Source organism: Sminthopsis crassicaudata, chromosome 4, assembly GCF_048593235.1.
Source record: "Sminthopsis crassicaudata isolate SCR6 chromosome 4, ASM4859323v1, whole genome shotgun sequence".
NCBI classification, from domain to species: Eukaryota; Metazoa; Chordata; class Mammalia; order Dasyuromorphia; family Dasyuridae; genus Sminthopsis; species Sminthopsis crassicaudata.
Window position 1 is genome coordinate 168,423,607 of NC_133620.1, and position 20,077 is coordinate 168,443,683.

Genomic DNA, 20,077 nt, shown 5'->3' on the forward strand with positions numbered 1-20,077 from the left:
ATGAGTAATTTTTCAACATTGAGCCTTGTAAAAATTTGTGTTCCAAATTTTTCCCCCTTTCCCCCAGTCCCTCTCCTAGATGGGAAGTAATCTATCTATCTATCTATCTATCTATCTATCTATCTATCTATCTATATGTTAAACATGTTAAAAAAATTATGTTAAACCCAATATAGTTATACATATTTATATAATTATTGTGCTGCACAAGAAAAATCAAATCAAAAAGGGAAAAAAATGAGAAAAAAACAAAATGCAAACAAACAACAAAAAGAATGACAATGCTATGTTGTGATCCACATTCAATTTCCACAGTCCTCTCTCTGGGTGCAGATGGCTCTCTTCATCACAAAATCATTGGAACTAGCCTCAATCATCTCATTCTTGAAAACAGCCACATCAATCAGAATTGATCTTCATATAATCTTCTTGTTGCTATGGACAATGATCTCCTGGTTCTGCTCATTTCATTTAGCATCAATTCATGTAAGTCTCTCCAGGTCTCTCTGAAATCATCCTGTTGGTCATTTCTTACAAAACAATAATATTCCATAGCATTCATATACCATAACTTATTCAACTATTCTTCAACTGATGGGTATCCACTCAGTTTCCAGTTTTTTGCCACTATAAAAAGGGCTGCCACAAACATTTTTGTACATGTGGGATCCTTTCCCTCCTTTATGATCTCTTTGGGATATAAGCCCCGGAGAGATACTGCTGGGTTAAAGGGTGTGCACATTTTGATAGCCCTTTGGGCATAATTATTTGGAGTTTTCTTGGCAAAAATACTAGTAGTTTGCAATTTTCTTCTCCAACTCATTTTATAGATGAGGAAACTGATATAAAGGGGCTTAAGTGACTTGCCTAGGTTCACACAGCTAGTTCGTGTCTGAGGCCAAATTTGAACTCAGGAAGATGAGATTTCTTGACTCCAGGCCTAGTGTTCTATCCATTGTATCATCTAGCTGGTGTTATTAGTAAACAAAAATGTATAAATCCTTTACTATGTGCTAAGAACAGTGCTAAGTGCTGGCAAAGAACTCAGAATCTAATGGGAGAAACAACTGTATACAAATATGATAAAAACAGAATTGGGGAAGGATAATTTCACAGAAAAAGCACTAAGATTAAAGAAGGATAGAGAAACACTACTTTGTAGAAGGTGAGACGTAAGCTAAAACTTGAAGGAAGCCATAGAAGCTGAGGGGTGGAAACAAGGGGAGAGTATGTACTAAGCATTGGGAAAAGTGAAAATGCTTGGAGGAACATTTGGTACCTCAAGCAAGTAATATTGTCATAGAGTGGATCAAAGAGTAGGTCAAAAGGAGTAAATTGTAAAGAAGACTTGGTGTTTAGAAGTAAGGGAAAGAGTGGTTAGGAAGGACTTTTAGAGCCAAACAGAGGATTTTATATTTGATCCTTATATTGATGCAGAAGAGAATATATGTCCTATTTCTAAATGGCAAATTGTTCCTTCATTTTAGTTTAGTTAAATTAGTGGGCCTGTCTTTCTCATCTCCTCAACTGAAGTATTTTAATAGTTTCCTGGTTGTTCCCCTGCCACTTTCTCTCTTCACTACAAGACAAATTGAATAAGCTTATAAAAGTACATTAAGAGTCACCTGGTTCCTCAAAAAATCTCCAATAAAACAAATATATAAATAAATATAAAACCTAATTATGTAAATCTGATATTTTAATAGTTTGCATATATGTAGCACTTCAAGATCTATAAAGTGCTTATCTCATTTGATACTCAGAATATTCTTATCAAGTAGTAGTCTACTATTAATTAAGACTGAAAGAATTCAAAATCATTAGCCCAGAGTCATACAGCTAAGTTTTGAAGTCAGAATTTGAACTCAGGTCTTCCTGATTACAAGTCTTATACTCTAGTCATTTTGTCACCTAGCTGCCAAAGGTCCTTTATATTTAATCAATTTACAAATATTTATTTAGGACCTCTTATGTGCCAGGCACTATGCTAGATATTAGGAAAAATGAAATGTTCTGCCTTCAAGAAATTTATCTCCTATGAGGTGAAACAACAGATAAGTAAATGAAATATATATATTTGTTGTTCATGTATGTCCAAATCTTCATTATCTTGGCAGAGATACTAGTGTAGCTTGCCATCTCCTTCTCCAGCTTATTTTATAGATGAGGAAACCGAGGTAAAATTACTAGTCTTGGATAATTTTGTGGAAGAAGCATTTTACCTTCAAGAGCATTAGGAAAAGCCTTAGATAGGATGTGATATTTGAGTTGAGTTTTGAAAGAAGTGAGAGATTCTGAGAAGTGGAGGTGAGGAGAAAGTGCATTCAAATTATGGGGGGTTTTGGAGGGCAGCTGGTGAAAAGCAATGGAGATGAGAGTTGGAATGGCATGTGTGAAGAACAAATAGGACAAATTTGGCTCTTATCCTGAAGTCTGTAAACTTATTTTTGTTGTTGCTGTTTTAAGCACTTCCATTTAATTGGTTTTCTTCATAATACTACCCACTTAACTTTATGCACTTAAAAACATTATTCTGAGAAGAGATTCAGAGGCTTCACCACACTGACAAAGGAGTTTTTGATAGAAATTATCCGAGGATTCATTGATAATTATTGCTGCCAAACGTATCAGCGTTTTATCAACTCTTATCTTGTATCACATACTCTGAGCTTAGACCCTAGTGTTCTCTGCAGTATTTTCAGTGACCTTGTAGAGAGCTTAGTTGCATAGGCAGGATGTACTAATTGTTCTATGATCTTTTGTTATTTCACCCCTCTATGTATTTTTAGTGGCTTTATCCTAAAACTAGAATGTATTTTCTCCACTTCTTATGATTTGCTTACATCCTTTTCTTCCTTCAAGGCCCAGCTCAAATGATGTTTCCTCTATAACCTTCTCTAGTCTTATTTGTATATGTGTGTATGTGTATACACAATATATATGTGCATATATATACATTTTATATATATATAAATTTTATATATAAAATATATAAATACATAAATTTTATAACTTTAATGGTCATGTTATTAGGTATTCTCCAGGGAACTTATTCAGTGAAAACAAATCTGCTTCCCCTATCCCAGAAATTTAATTAGTTTATCATCCTTATGCCACATTGTAAGATGTATTATAGGCAGGTCATTTGTAATTTTAAAGTTTATAAGTTCTTTACAAATCAATGAAGTGCATTTAATAGTGGAATTATTAAAATGGTTGTCTTTATTAAGCAAAAGCAAAGTAACTATGATATTTCAGAAGTTTTTCCCTAAGTGGAATTCCCCATGTCCTAGTTAGGCACAATAGATGGAGCACCAGCACTATATCTGGGGTTATATCTGAGTTCATTTAGTCAAGTCATTATCTACCTGTTAACTTAAGTGGTAATTATAATAGCATCTATTTCCCAGGGTTGTTGTGAAGACAAAACAACTTTATGTTTTAATAGACTGTATTAGATGGTGAACCTCTTGAGGGCGGAGTGTCTTTTTAATTTCTTCATATCCCCAGCATTTAGCACAGTACTGGCACATAGTAGACACTTAATAAATGTTTATTGATTGCCAATCATAAAACACCATACAAATCTTAAAAGTGCTATATGAATGCTGTTATTATTTCATCTATTATTTCACTCTATTCTCTTCCCACTATTCTTTATGCAATTTATCTTTTAAATCAGAAATGCCAATCTCAAAAAGAAACAGGGCTACAAAATTATATATAAAGATCCCTCTGAACATACATTGATTTAGAAAACTATATATTAGCACTATCCATGTTTTATAATATTTTATTTATTTTGTTAAATATTTCCAAATTCTATTTTAATCAGGTTCTGACCCACTAGGGAATGTTGTAGGCTACCTTCAGTCTAACCTGCCCTTCCACCGGTACTTCTATTTTAAATAATTTTTCTTGAATTCTTTTTTTTTTTTAATTTACCAATTCCAACATTTCAAACTAGGCAACCAGGTTTCATTCCCCTCAATTCATGGCCTTGCCAGCTTTTCTCAGTTGTCATCACTTCTAAGCTAATTTTCATTGGAATTTGCTGGGGAGAAACTGGGATTCCATGCTAAAATTAGGAGCCAAACCCTCCAACATTCCTGAGTCCAATTTATGCCTGCCTTATACAACATTCTTAGTTCGTAGTGAGCTCTTGGTCACTTAATCTTTGCTGTTTCTGTCACACTTGACCTGTATTATTGTTTTTCTACAATAAAAACAACCTGCCACATTTTTTTAAATGACCAAAGAAATGAAGCAACATTTTTAAAAAAGAGAAAAGAAAGATGTGGTTTAAGCCATAGCTTCCCCTACTCCCTATTAAAACATGTAAATGTTAGACTAAGTAAATACTAAGATAGGTCAATAAGCATTTTAGAAACTTTATTATTTATTATTACTAAAAGGCACCAACAGATAAAAGACAAGGTTTAGAGTCAGGAAGACCTGGATTTAAGTCTTACCTTTGAAACATACTAGCTGGATGACATCGGACAAGGTACTTCATATCTGTGGGCCTCATTTTCTATATTTATATGACTTTGAGGACTTTTCTAACTCTAAATCTGAAATATTGGGTTTTTTTATCCATTGTCCTTTTCTTTCATCCTGGATTTTTATCCCAGCTTAGTGATAAATTTATTCCAACTTAGTAACAGTTTGAGGAAAAAGCCAAGACTGCGATGATGAGCTAGGAGTTGTACTGAGAGGCAAAAGAGGGTGTCATGGTATTCTAACAGATTAACTTAAGGATCTAACTCAAAAGAAATAGCATAATTATAAGATTTTTGAAGGTTCAAGCTTTTGCTACCATTCAGAAAAAAATTAGTCATATTCCCTGACTCCCATCACTAAATAAACTGAGAATGAGGTACATGTTGAGAATGATATTAAGCAGATTTTTGTGCTGAAAAAAGAATTATTTGAAAGGCTGGTATTTTCAAGATACATAGTCAGGAAAATAAAATGTCAGCTTCCTTATAAAATAGAGATGATAATACCACCACTTAGTACACAAGGTTATGATGTTCAAAACCTTGAAGCACTATATAAAGTACTTTTTTGTCACCTTCTCATTTGCCTTACTGTACTACACACACACACACACACACACACACACACACACACATACACCAGGTCCTAGGGAATTTAACCCTTATATGCCTAGAACTTCTAACCTGGAGGTCTAATTAATGCTTTGTATGGACCTGTATATCTAAGAATCACTAGATTCTGCTACTTGTCCACACTTTTGTCTGCACTTTGAATATTCCTCTTACTCTCTTCTTTATGCCCTCCAGGTATGGAATAAAAAACTTAATTGAATCAATATTGCCATTGCCATTTCAAAAAATCTATTCCCACTAGAATTTTGCCCACCTGTATGCTGCCCTGCCAAAGGCCTTGAGTGTGATACATTAAATTCTAGTCAAATTCCCTCATTTTTATAGATAAGAAAACTGAGGCACATAATTTTGCTTATTTTGTGCAGACAGAAAGAAGTAAGTTGTATAAGAAGAGGCAGGCATCCAATTTCATGATTCTTTGAGTTCAATGAAAGAGGATTCATTTTGGGAGGAGTAAAAAGAATATTTCTGGAAGCTCATTAAATCATAAATTATAACTATGAAATGAAATAGTACACTTGGACCTAGTTATTTAGCAATAATACTCAACCTCTTAGGGACTAATATAGTCTTACTGACTTAGTGCACCAAGCTGGGCATACCTCCTCAAGATGGAAAGTAATTGGGAACAATAGTAAAATACTGATACATGGACCTACACAGTTCATATGACCCACCAAGTTTTGATGAGCAAAACACTAATTGATTGTTTGATATACTTCCTCATCTACAATTCCTCCTTTGAACCAGAAATTTCTCTGGAGGGGCCTCATAGATGCATAGATCTTCTTCCAGAGAATTATTTTCCACTGCATATTCCCTTTCTTTGCTATCCTTGGTAACTGGGATATTTGAGTAATTGGGGCTTTCCAAATTTTAATCCCTCTGTGTTATCCTTTTGAAATTCAAGTGGAAATCAAGTGTGTGAATTTGCTCTAAATCAATCATCAATAATAATTAACATGGTTTCAAGGCAAGAAGCATCAAGGGCAAGGCAAAGAATTCACACTTTTCCTAGGAGATTAAACCAACACCAGAGCAAAGTTCTCAATAGAGGGAGCAAGAAGACCCTGCATTTCCTGAAGGAATTACTTTTATCAGTAGAGTTTCACACTTTATCAAGCAGATGATTGTAAATTTTGATTCTGAGAAGTAATGAGGACTTTATACCTTGTAAGAGACTCCAGCAATACTAGAACAAAGATCAAGTCAGTGGGAAGAAGGCCTACATCAATGATTGAACATACCCACTTCCAGTAAATAAAGATAATAAATATTGCAAGAGATAGAGTCCTGTGGACCACAGTTCTTCATAGATGAGGACTAACCAAGACAGGTTTCTTCTAACTTATGAGATTTGATCTCAGATACTGTGCAGGTTTTGAAGAAGATATGCTAGAAGGAATGTAACAGTGAATCACCACCAACATGGAGAACTGGAAGTATTTTAATTTAATACAAGATTTTTGGTAAAGAAAAAGGAGGGAGATGGTAAGAAAATTTATGATCAACAAAAGGGAAAGTAAAAACTGAGGACTGAAAAAGGCAAGATTTGAGAAGGAAGGCAAGTGTCAATTGGATTATATAGTAGATTCTGATAACAACAAAAATGTGTTTTGTTATAGTACTGTAATGGAAAGGAAGTATGATATGATAGAAAATTCATGGATTCTGGAATTGGAGAATCAAGATTCAAAATATGTCTAATATGTACTACAATTTGGCTATATAATTTTACCTTTCTGGAGTTCAATTGGCTTTTAAGATTTCTTCCACTTCCAGATCTTTAATTCTATAATGCATATCTAAATACATGGATGTGATACCTGGTAAAAGGAAAAATAGATTACAAGATTTAGACAGAGGAGAACTTAAAGATTCTCTTAAACCCTCATTTTAAAGATGAGGAAACAGACTTCAGGCAAGTTGTAAATGGTTGAATTGAAAGTAGAACCAAAGTTTTTTTTTTTTTTTTTTTTAATCCCAGATTCTATGCTTTTTTTACTTACATTGAAGCTTAACTGGATTTCCTATTCTATCTGATTTTCTAGAATAAAAAGTTGAAATTTGTTCCAAATTACATGACAGAGCCATCAGACTTCACAGTGTCAGAGATAGAAAATTGGAAGGAATTTTAGTGACACAAAAGGGGAAATTAAAACCCAAAAGGCTGAGTGTTAAGCATCTAAGATAACATTTGAACTTGTGTCCTCTGGGTCCAGAGTTCTTTCAGTGGGAAGATATACTGGAGGGAATGACATATACAATAAATTATCACATGAAGAATTAATGCCTGATTTTGCAGGAAGAAGTAGAGAAATCTATGGTCAATAAAGGAAAGGATAGTAACTGGGGTCCAGGCTTTATCACTATCCAATCAACTCTATATTCATCTGAGGACACATTTAATAAAACATTATATTTTCATAGCTAGATGATTTGATGCCAGACTTGGAATCAGAAAGACTTGAATTTAACTTCAATTTCAGATACTTAGTAAATGTATACCTCTAAGCAAGTTACCTAATTTCCATCTGCCTCAATTTTATCATCTGGAAAATGGAGATAATAATATTACCTATCTCCTAGAATTGTTATAAGGACAAATGAGACATTTGCAAAGAGCCTTATAATCCTTAAAGAGCTATAATGTAAATAGTCATAAGAAAAATATATATGAATAATAAAAGGTTGAATTTAGCTATTATTATTATTGTTGTTGTTGTTAATTTCTACTATGATTGCCCTGTTAAGGTTACATGTGATATTTTTACCCAAGCAATATATTTTTTAAGTAGCATTTTTCCCCCCACTGAGATCAATCACTTGAGCTATAATAAAGGTAATTACACAAGAATACTTCCCTAGGGCATATTGAGGTGCTAATTCAGTCAAAGGTGATTCCTATGAATGTTTTGGAGATGCTCTTTATGCCTCAACAAATTGCAATACTGAATGATGCTAATAAAATAATATTTTAAAAACAAAATTTAAATTAGGTTTTTTTTCAAGAATCATGGAATTTTAAAAATTGGAATGAGTTTCAGGAGTTACTTATCAAATCCAGATCTATTTCTAGAATCATGAGAGGCAGTCAAGAAAGCATAAAAACGTCAGGCAGTAGTTAGGTGGCACAATGGATAGAGCACCAGCCCTGAAGTTAGGAGGACCTGAGTTTAAATTTGACCTCAGACACTTAATACTCATTAGCTGTGTGACCCTGGATAAGTCACTTAACCCCAATTGCCTCAGCAAAAAAAAAAAAAAAAAAAAAAAAAAAAAAAAAAAAAAAAAAAGACAAGCACTTTTTTCTAATTTTTAAAACATTTTTATTTAAAGTTTTGAGTTCCAAATTTTCTCTCTCCTTCCCTCCATCCCTGCCCCTTTCCTGAGAAGGTAAAAAAATTAGATGTATTGTACATGCAATTATGTAAAACATTTCCATTTTAATCATTTTGTACAAGAAAATTTAAATAAAAGAAAATGAAAAATAGCATACTTCAATCTATATTCAATCTTTATTAGTTCTTTCCTTGGGGGTGATAGTATGCTTAATGATTATTCCTTTGGAATTGTCTTGGATCATTATATTGCTGAGAATAGCTAAGTTATTGACAATTTCTCATAGAAAAATGTAGGGGAAGGCAGATATTGGGGAACTGTGGAAAAGTATATTTGAAACAAGGATACTTAAAATAGAGTGTTTACTCAGTGTGATTGATGAGATAATAGTTCTCTAGTTCACACATAATGTAATTATACTGAGGTATTTAAGATCTGAGAGGATTGGAAGTAGAGACATTCCATCTTTGACTATCCTCTTGATGGCTCTCCTGCCTCCAGCATACCTCCACTAAGATCAAGACTGGGTCAGAATGTGACAGACACAGACTGTGAAGGAGATAGACTATGAAGGAAACAATAAAGACTTTAGACTCTATTTCTGTCCATGTTCATGGTGACTATCCTGCTGAGACTAAAAGGCCTGTCTAGAGGACCTAGAAGACCTCCAGAAATCTAGCCCAAACAATACTGAAAAAATTGCTGTTATTGTATACATTATTCTCCTGGTTCTGCTCTCTTCATTATTCTTCAGTTCATGTAAGTATTTTCAGGTTTTTTCTAAAATGATCCTGCTTGTAATTTCTTATAGTTCAATGATATTCCATCACAATCATTATAATTCTTAATTAGGAACCATTATTTTAAAAAATATTTTATAAGTATTTCAGTTTATTTAGCTATTGTACAAGAGATGGATGTCCTTTTGGTTTCCAGTTTTTAGCCATATTAAATGAGTTGCTATAAACTTCTGGAAAGCAATCTAGAACTATGCCAAAAAGGCATAATATTGTGCATACCTTTTGACCTGCCAGTGCCAATTCTGGGTTTATATTCCAAGGAAATCATAAAAGAAAGACAAAGGACCCATATGTGCAAAAATGTTTGTAACAGCTCTCTTAGCAAAGAATTGGGAAAAAAGTGGATGCCCATCAATTGGGGAATGGCTGAAAAAGTTGTGGTATATGAAGATATATATTCTATTAAAAAATGATGAACAAATTGATTATAGAAAGGCCTGAAAAAGATTCATATGAACTAATGCTGAGCAAAACAAGCAAAACCTAGAATACATTGTACACATTAACAGCAAGAATATGCTATGATCAATTCTGAAAGGCTTGGTTCTTTTCAATGGTTAAGTGATCCAAAATAATCCCATTGGATGAACAGAAAATGCCATCTTCATCCAGAGAAAGAACTAAGGAGACTGAATGTAAATCAACACATGCTATGTTCATTTTTTTTCTGCTTTTTTAATCTTTGCCATGGTTTTTCTTTCTGATTTTTCTGTCCCATCATGATTCATAAAGTAATATGTAGCAAAAATAAAGTTACTACAATAAAAAAGAGCTCTTATAAATATTTTTGGACAAATAGGTCCTTTTCCAATTTTTTAAATGTCTTTGGGATATAGACATGACAATGGTATTGCTAGACCAAAAGGTATGCAATTTTATAGCCTGTTGGGAATAATTCCAAAGGGCTCTCCACAATGACTAGATCAGTTGTTTATCCCTCTCACCCCATACCTCCCACCTTTTCCCTCAAGTGTTTTATTTCCGATTACCATCTTTCCCAATTATCTTCCCATTTAAAAGTCTCCCCCTACTCTTCTATTATCCCCCTCCTTTTTAATTTCTTATAAGATTTCTATATCCAAATGAATGTGTATGCTATTCCCTCTCTGAATCAATTTTGGATTATTTTCTCTTTGATGAAAATAAGTGTTATGGGCCAGAACTTGAAACAAGGTGCTAAGTCACTGCTTATGTACTTAGTTCACACCTTTAAGAGAGTTCACACATTAGTTCACGCATTAGAGTTCACACCTTTAGAAAGCATATATAAGCTAGGAGCCTCAACTAGGATTGACTTTGGGAGATTCACAAGTCAGAAGACCCACAATCCCACTCTCTCAGAGGCGGAGTCAGATTCATTCCAACTTTTGCCTTTGTGTTGGTTGGAGGCTTTGGGTTGAGAGGAGGAGAGGCTGAAGCTGGCAGAGACAAAGGACTAGTGAGATAGGCCTCTAAGAAAGCTAACTGGGCCCTAGGAAGGAGAAGACTTAAAAGGAAACAAAGGATTTGGATTTTAACTCCTGGCTGCATTTGGGATTATTGAACTGAACTGAAACTAAGGCTGCCTCCAGAAGCCCTCCAAGAAATCTGCTCCCAGAGAACATTACAAGTAAGGTCTAAACTTTACCAATAATTTTTGCCCCATCTCCCTTCCATTATTATAACAGCTCTTTCTTGCCACTTTTATGTGGGATAATTTACCCCTCTTCTTCTTACTCCTCTTTTTGGGGGGAGTATCATCCTATCAAAATCATCTTATATCCATACTTTCTGTCTATATAAACTCCTTTTAATTCTTCTTATATTAATAAACTTGTTGAGTTACAAATATTTGCCATATTGAAATATAAACAGTTTAGACTTAATTGAATTTATGTTTTCTTTTACTTTTTAAAAATCTTTTTATGTTTCTTTCTTTTTTTTTTTTTTTTTAGTGTTCTACTTGGAGCTATTTTTATTATTATTATTGTTATTATTATTATTAAGCTCTAGTCTTTTAATTAGAAATGTGTAGCTCCATGATATTTAAATTGTTTCTTTTGGGGTACTTGCAATAATTTCTGCTAAATCTGTGAGCTCTGGAATTGGCTGGAATTTCCTGGGAATTTTCATTTTGGGAAATGACTACTCTTTCAGGTAGTAAACAATGGATTCTTTCAATTTCTATTTTGCCCTCTGGTTCTAATATCTCAGAGTACTTTTCTTAGATAATTTCTTGAATGATGTTGCCCAGGTATTTTTTCCCCAAAATTGCTTTCAAGTAATCCAATAATTGTTATATTGTTATATTATCTTTCTTGGATCTGTTTTCTGAAACAGTTGGTTTTTTCCAATGAGAAATTTTTTTCTGCTTTTTTTTTTCTTTTTTGATTTTGTTTTTATTATATCTTTATATCTCATTCAGTCATTAGTTTTTACTTGTTCAATTCTGATTTTTAAGGAATTTTTTTTTCATTGAACTTTTATACTTCCTTTTCCACTTGGTCATTCTATTTTTTAGGGAGTTATTTTCTTTGTTAAATTTTTGTACATTTCCCCCCATACTATTGGCTTTTTTCATGAGTCTCTTACATGACTCTCATTTTCCCCCAATTTTTCTTCTACTTCTCTAATTTGCTTATTAAAAATTTTTAAAGCTATTCCAGGAATTCTTTTGGGTCCTGAGACCAAGTAATATTTTTTTCTGAGGCTTCACACTATTTTGACACTATTGTTCTCATCTAAGTTTATGCCTTGATCCTTCCTATCACTAGAGTAATTTTCTATAGTCCACTTTTTTGTTTTGCTTTGTTTTTTGTTCATTTTTTCTGCACTTTTGTTACTTAGTGTTTTTATGTGAGAATTGAACTCTGGCTCTGCATTGACCCAAGTTTTTTGTGCTGGGATTCTGCATCTTACTATTGACTTTCACTGATTTTCATAGCTTAGCTGGTTGCTTTCTCTGGAGGATAGGCTTCCCTCCCTGTTGGTCTCCCCTGTGTGTAAGGTTGAGTTATTGGCTTGTTCCAGAGGTAGGGCCTTGATGCTGAATTACTATATTATATATACATACAGAGAAAGAGAGAGAGAGAGAGAGAGAGAGAGTGTCTTTCTGGTGGCTGGCCCTTAAGGAGGAATCTTATTGCTGTTCTGCCCTAGAGGGAGGCTCTGTGGCTGGGTTGCTATGGAAATAGGGTCTCTACTGGTAGACCCCAGGGTCAGGTTGACTTGCAATAAGGATGAAGGCCTCACTGGTGACTTGTTCTAGGGGTAAGTCACAGTCTTGGGCTTTTGATGCATTTCACAGGCTGCTCCCCCTCCCCCATAAGAAGATGCAGCCTCACAGGTACATTGCCTCAGGCTTGAAGCCTTGCTGCAGGACCCCTATTGTGAGGCTGTCTGGTTTTCTAATTGTTTGGAGGGGAATTTGGGAGAGTTTCAGTGTTTTCCTTCCTCACTTCCCCATCTTGGTACTGTAAGTCTCAAGACTCAAGCCTTTCTGCTACAGACATGCTGACCAAGTTATTGAAAATATTATTGCCTCCAACTAATAGTAAGTGCAAATTATAAATGAATTGCTAGAGAACATCAGCGGAGGATGCTTCTATATAAAGAAGATCTCTACAACTAATGAATTCATAGGTCACAATCACTTTCTCTATAGTTTTCTTCTATATTCTCTATAAAGTAATTAAATGTATATGCTAAATAAGTTTAGGGTTTTTTAAAACTATACTTTATCCTGTCTGGTTTCAATTGGGAGAGGTTGTCTTTTAATATTTAATATAGAGTTCCCTTATCAAACTATAAGTTAACTTATTAGCAATTGCAACCACTTATGGTAACTTCCAGTCTCCCAGATATTTTGTTATATAGTAGTTCTACTTTTCTTGTTTCACTTTAAAGCTTTCAGAAATAAAACTTTATTTTATAGTCTTCAAACCTTAGCTTAATGCTTTATGACTGTTAAATACTTTCATTTCTACTTGTGAAGTAATCTAGGACAGTTAACTTCTAACATTTGTAGGGGCATGGATAGTTGGTTGCTGCTTTTTTGTTTTTCTTAAAACCCCAGATTTAATAAATGGAGTTTTATTCTGTTTTTGTAGGACTAATTCTCTGATCTTATCCATTTTTGCTAGCTTCTTATAATTTCTCTTCAAAACAACTGACTACACTTTCCTAAAGATTCCAGTTAGAATGTGGATATTCATAGCTATGTGAAGCAGATAAAGATAAAGGATTTTTCAAGTGTTCATTTTATTTACTTTTATATTCAACTTTCCAACCTTCCCTTTAAATCTTAAAAAATTTAAAAAGATTGTAAAGAAAGTATCTTCTGCTTTGCATACCTTTTTATCTAAGGGGTTTGGAGGATTTTTTTTTTTTTTTTTTTTTTTTTTTTTTTTTTTTTTTTAGTTCTACTCTTCACAAGGAAGCAAAGAAGTGTGACAAGAAGGTGTGATTTTTAATTTACACCAGAGCTCTCAGCAAATAATGACTTTTCACACCCTGTTATTGCTGCTTAGCCTAGGGGAGGAGTTGGGGGCTACTGTTGTCATATCAAATTAAATCCACTGTTGTCATGCAGAAGGGCATTCTTCTTCATTTAACCCTTATTTTAAAATTTTTCAAACTTCATGTTTGTGGATACTTTATGAGAATATGGCTGTTATTACTTTGAAACATACTTAATTTCTAGGAATTAGTTTTTAGAATCCTGTTTTTTTCATTTTGTCAAGCATGAAAAACATGTTTCCCCCTTTCTGATCCTCACATTGACCAGACAAGTAGGAAATTGTGGCATATTTATACAACAACAGAAAATATGTTTGTATTTACTTTTCAGAACTTCTGGGCAAAAGGAGTTTAAGAGAATTAAATTGAAGAATGTGTTTGCTATTCCCTAATGCTTTCCCTGATGGTTAGCCAGAAGGCAATTTCTTCCAAGTTTCCAGGGAGGAGTTAGTTGATGATTACACTGTCAAAACTTGGTGACTTAGAATGCCAGTTGAAATTTTCTGTTTTAAAGAAATAGTCAAGAAATATTTTAAAGACTGAAACTTTGGGATATTTTTATGAGTTCCCCATTACATTAAAAAAAATGCTTGATCTGTAATTTATCTATCTCCTCATGCAAAGATTACCTTCACAAATGCAGATCCACAACTCATCTATGATTTATTAATCTTAGAGGACTGTAACAATTAAGTTAATCCATAATTACATAGCTAGCATTTGTCAACAGTAGTACTTGAATGTAGGTCTTCTTGACTCTGGAGGTCAGATGTTATGTGACTTATCCATGGTCACGCATTTGCTTAAGTCAAAAGCAGGACTTCCTGATCACAAGGTTGGACTATTAAATAGATAAGGCAATCAAAGGAAATGGTATTATTAAGTGCCTGGGGAAGAGAGTATTGTGGAATAAGAGGATATTGTCCATCATTTGACTACTATAAGAAAAAGGATTAGCCTTATTCTAACTGGTCTAAAAAGACAGACCCAGGAGCAAATTACAGAGTCAATCTAGGCTTAATGTCAGAAAACTATTATCTAACAGAAATTTACAGAAATAGATGGAGTTGTAGGGATTAAGTAAGGGAGGAAGGTAGTGGGTTTTTTTTTCCCCATTGGATGTCTTTGAGAAAAGGTATAATGATCATTTTGTAAGGTAAATTGTGATGAGGATGTTTGGGGGATTATTGAATTATTTTATCCTGAAGTCCCTTCAAACTCTTAAAATCTGTGTTTTTGAAGTTAATCATAAAAATATGGTCTGATCTGCCTTTGGGAAACAAAAACTAGATTACAACTAAAGTCAATGGATCCACATAAGAATTTCAAAGCAAATACAAGAAAATTGTGGCAAGTAGAAAAAACTTCCTAAACAAACATCTTGGAACTCTTTCTACCCATTACCTTCATGAAAGTATCTTAAACAGATCAATGTCGTGATTTGTTTATTTAAATATGTGTATTCTCTACCCCTCCCTCTCCATACATGTTTATGGTCCTTCTATTTGCTTGATTTAGTGATTAGTGATAACACTGAAAATCAATAAAATATTTTATAATATAATGCATGGAATAATTTTTTAAAGATTAGAAAGGTACACAAAATTTTGTTACCACTTGACTAATTTTAAAATCTTTTTTCTTTTCAAAAACATATTGTATATAGATATACATTTTTTTAGATAATCCTCTTTCTTGTTCTACTTTGTGTATTGAAATGTTTTAGTTTATTGAAATTGTTATGGTCACAATCAAAATAATTTCCAAAGAAAAATCTTGAACAGATTAAAAACACTAAACTTAGATAATTTTTCCTAGAATGTTATTGCTTGCTCCTGCTGGTTTTGTGCCTGAGAAAATGTGTTAAATTCTGACAGAGATAGAAGTAATAGAAGACAGCAAAAATATTCAAGATCCCTGTCTGTAAACTTTGTATGGGTTTGCATTGTCACTAGCCACTCTTCTCTTTGCACCTCACCCAAGTAATCAGAAGCAGGGACTAAATCTTCATGCTAGCTGTAAGACAACAAAGGGTTAACCATTCTTGATTTACAATAAACATCTCTGGCAGACTTTTATCTTATCCTTCCTAAGTTCTCCCCCCCTCCCCAGTTTTCCTCTCTGTAAATGTCAACCACTTCCTGATGAGCCTGGTAGTGGTGAATTTCACACCTTTCTTTTCTTTGTGAAGAAACCTGGGTGTTAATGGTAAAGAATTGGGTACCATTGTATGTCTGAGGCTGTCTGTTAGAAGAGCTGAGGGATGCCAGTGGGGGAAAAAGTAAAAAGAGGTGAAGAAGATACTGAAGAAATTAGAACTGGAGAGAGGTTAAGAAATTAGTGATTTGTTTTCTAGGAACCTATTTTTTATTAGTCTATGAGTATTTTAAACAGTTTTCTAAAATATAAACCTAAAAGAAGCTTAATATTTAAAGGGTCGGGACCAGCTAAACAAGAGGATTTTGAGTTTGGAGAATTGGGCATTTGGAGAAAAAAAATCAACCAAGCCAAGAACCTCTTTCCTGTGTTCTACAGGCGTACTTCTACTACCATGGAAACTTGGTCAGTTGATCAGGTCTGCAGTTGGTTGGTGCAAAAAAATTTAGGAGAACTAGTTCATAGGTTTCGAGGTGAGTTGTATATATGTATACTTTCATGTCTATACTGAGTAATTTAAGACTTTCTGCTCTCCAGACCGTTTTCATTTTGACTTAATTGTCCTCCTTTTTTGAGTGTAACTGCTTTGGAACAAGGTAAGAAAAGTTCAATTTCTTTGTTGAATGGAACATAGTTTGAATCTGACACATTAATCACGATGAGATATGGGGTATTTTGGAAAAATCTAAGTCAAAAATTAGATTCCTACGTATTATTGAAGATTGGTATCTGCTTGGGGGCATTTTGTGTCACTTTAACATTTTTTTTTTTTTTTTTTTTTTTTGCAATGTTACAGTGTGGGGGAGTGGGAGTACTACTTGTCAGTTTGGGAACGACTAGCAGATTGCTTCAGTAATTTCCCAGGAGTGGGCTTTTTTTCTCCGCTCATAAATGTCTTAGTAGAAGAGAAATTCAGGCATCTGCAGTTTTTAAAATGGGGAAGTAACAATCCTTACAGTGACCCTCTGGTGTGACATTCTTCTAGAGGAAGGAAATAGGTTTGGGATTAGACAAAGTTAAAGTTTCCCACCTGAAATAAAAAATGCAGTTTTTATATGATTGTCCATCAAGGACATTTCGGATGAGCTTGAGATAGCTTTGTCTCTTGGAATAGTGCAGGCAGTGGTTTTGCCTTTTGAGTACTCCTCCGTTTTATGTACTTGATTTTTTTTTTTAATTGTATATATGTTTAAAAAAAAGAAGGGGCAGTGATTTTCTTTTTCCCCAGAGGAAGAAGTAAGTGGGGCTGCTCTCCTTGCACTGAATGATAGGATGGTTCAGCAGCTAGTAAAGAAGATTGGACATCAAGCAGTTCTGATGGATCTAATTAAAAAATACAAGCAAAAAACTGAGGAATTGCCACAACCTTCTACAAACTCCAGAGTGATAACCCCATCAAACCAAACAGAAACAGTCCATCAGTAAGTAGGAGGAAGATATTCTCTATTACTTGCTTAGTGTTTTTCACTACCTTAGAAACATTGACAGGAATGATTGCAAGAGTCATAAATACAGATAAATTCCTTCTAAGACTAATTTCTTCCTAACAATTGAAACGTGCAACAGGAGTTGTAACACTCTCATAGAGCTCATGATTAAAAGTGGGTGTGTGTGTATCAGTTTTTTTAATTGGTCTTCCTTACTCAGGGTTCCCAAACTTTTTTGCCATCTCCCATTTAACTCAGGTTCTCCCCTAGAGGTCTCCACTTTATAATTTGTGAAAACAGCTGTAACTTAAAGGTTTTAAAAAACTATTTTCTTTAGAACTCGAAGGTACTATGGCAGCATTCCAGGGAGATCCTAGGAAGAAAATACATAGTGGCAGTTCAAAGCTTTTATGTCTTTTGTTTGTTTCTATGTATCTTTAGAGTATAACAATGAAAAAACAAAGAAGCAACAAGAGTTGATGCCTTTAGAAGTTACTTTAAAAAAGATATTTCCTGATGATAGTTTCAGGCTTATAAGTTTGGTTTGGAGTTTTATGAAACTGTGACATTCAGAAACTGTCTGCTCATTTGAAAAGGGTAAAAAAGATACTTTCAGTATCCTTCTTGTTTCTCTTTTTTAAAGGTCATATAGTCTTGATGGAATCTATTATACACTGGGTGCTCTGATTCTCAAAGTGTGTTTATATTGTGTATCTATTTTTTAATGTTTAAACTTTGCTTCCCCCTGTAGTGAAACCTAATTTAGCATATACTTGCGTTTGGGGAATTCATTTAAATGTGAAGGATGGAGAGTGATTTCTATTCAAATCTTTGTGATCAATAATCCTGTTTCCAATACTTACTCCCTTTAAAAATTTGCTTCTAGAGTAGAGATCCTAAATTTGGAGTCATGGATAGATAAATTTCAAAGGGTCTGTGAACTTCCGAGGGAAAAATTACATTTTTTAAAACTAATCTTAGTTTCCTTTCTAATCATATATAATTTATTTTATGCATTTTCAATGTAAAATTCTGCAAAAGAGTCCATAGGCTTTACCAAAGGAATGTATCTTAAAAAAAAAAAAAAATAGAACTATTCTAGAGTATTCAAAATGGCCCCCTGAGGGAAAGTGAATAAACACATATTTTGGGAAAAATCACAGATCAAAGGGCATAGACCCAAAGGCATAAAGGATATCAGATACCATCTAGTTCCACCTTTTCATTTTATAAATGAGGAAACTGAGGTCCAACAAAGTATTCTGAGTTGTCTAGGGCCACACAGGGAGTGAGGGATGACCTCTATTTTAATTAATGGTAGGGAGGTTTGTGAAGCTAGACTTTAAAGGATTTTTAGCTTTTTTGTTCCATTTAATTGAATTAAAAAGAAAATTTTGGCTTTTAAATATGTACAGAATTAGTATGATTGTGGCAAACTTTATTGAAATACCTTTCAATAAGGGTTTACAAAAGGAATGCACAAGGTGGGATTTAAAGACTTAAACAGTTTCCTAGCCAGGGTCTAGGTGGTATTGCATATACCCTTGAAAGGTTTGAAGATATTTGTCACCTCACATGGTTTTGAGTCTTCATTGTAGAAGGTATAAGTTCACTTAGTTCAAAATATAAATACCAGTATGTCATGGAGAGCAGGATTTTCTACAACAGAAATCATAGTTCCTAATAGCTCTGGTCAGTTAAATCAATTTAATCTATAGAGCTGGACTTGGAGTCCTACTAATTTGTGACCTTGGGAAGCAATGTAACTTCTCAATATTATAGGCAACTCCCAAGTGGCAAAGTTGTTACTAATGAAAATTTTTAAAGATTCCTCATTTGAGAATTCCCTATACTTAACCAAATCCCATCTATCCCCAAACCTATCCTGATTAGTCTGTAGCTCAGAAAATTTTAAGTGAAGCATGTTAACACTGTGCAGTGATAGGAGTAGTGGAGGTACACAACTATAAGTCCCTTATTGCACTTCATGCAAGGACTTCTCTTAAGAAGAAGAAGAAGTAAGTGTATTCAATACCTGTCATTTGGTCATTTCTGTCATGGCTGACTCTTCATGAGCCCATTTTGTGATTTTCTTGGAGTGATTTGCCATTTCCTTCTCCAGATAATTTTACAGATGAGGAAACTGAGGCAAAGAGTTAAGTGACTTGCTTAGGATCACACAGCTAGGAAGTGTCTAAGGATAGGTTTGAACTAAGTCTTCCTGATTTCAAGCCCAGCACCTTATCCACTGTACCCCAAATTGCCCTTTATTTAATGCCTACCATGTGCTAGTTACTGGGGATAAAAATACAAAGAATCTTAGGGGAGTCCATATTGTTCTTCATTAAATATGAGTCTTTATCATGGTATGGACTGGATTTGTGGTATAGATAACTTCCATATTAAGATAATTCGCCCCACCTATACAGAGCTAGCTGCAAATTATAATCTTGCTTCAAGCAATGAGAAGTTAAATATGGTACTTAGGGTCTCTCAACCAGTATGTATCATAGGAAAGACAACTTAGATTTTCCTCTCTTTAAACCTAACTTTCTAGTCTTGTAAAATGTAGTTAAATTAGTCAATTTCATGTCTACCTAAAAATTAAAATACAATCAGTTGGTAAAGGAATCAAGTGTTCAATGAATAAGGAGCTATACACAAGAAAGAACTATAAACAAACCTATAGATAAAACATTAACAGGGGAAAAACTTTATT

At 33.9% G+C, this 20,077-nt stretch overlaps 1 protein-coding gene across 2 annotated transcripts in view; it reads left to right on the forward strand.

Annotated features, from left to right (window-relative positions):
- Positions 1 to 10,676: 10,676 nt before the first annotated feature.
- The window catches only part of SAMD3 (sterile alpha motif domain containing 3), a 68,209-nt gene continuing 58,808 nt past the window's right edge, over positions 10,677 to 20,077 (forward strand). The window contains exons 1-3 of one of the 2 annotated variants that reach the window (XM_074309864.1): positions 10,677 to 10,886; positions 16,210 to 16,404; positions 17,160 to 17,352. In XM_074309864.1, coding sequence (XP_074165965.1) covers positions 16,326 to 16,404; positions 17,160 to 17,352 — 272 coding nt within the window. In that variant the 5' untranslated portion in view covers positions 10,677 to 10,886; positions 16,210 to 16,325. Of the gene's footprint in view, positions 10,887 to 15,932; positions 16,405 to 17,159; positions 17,353 to 20,077 lie in introns of those variants that run through there. The other variant, XM_074309863.1, reaches the window with a different exon arrangement.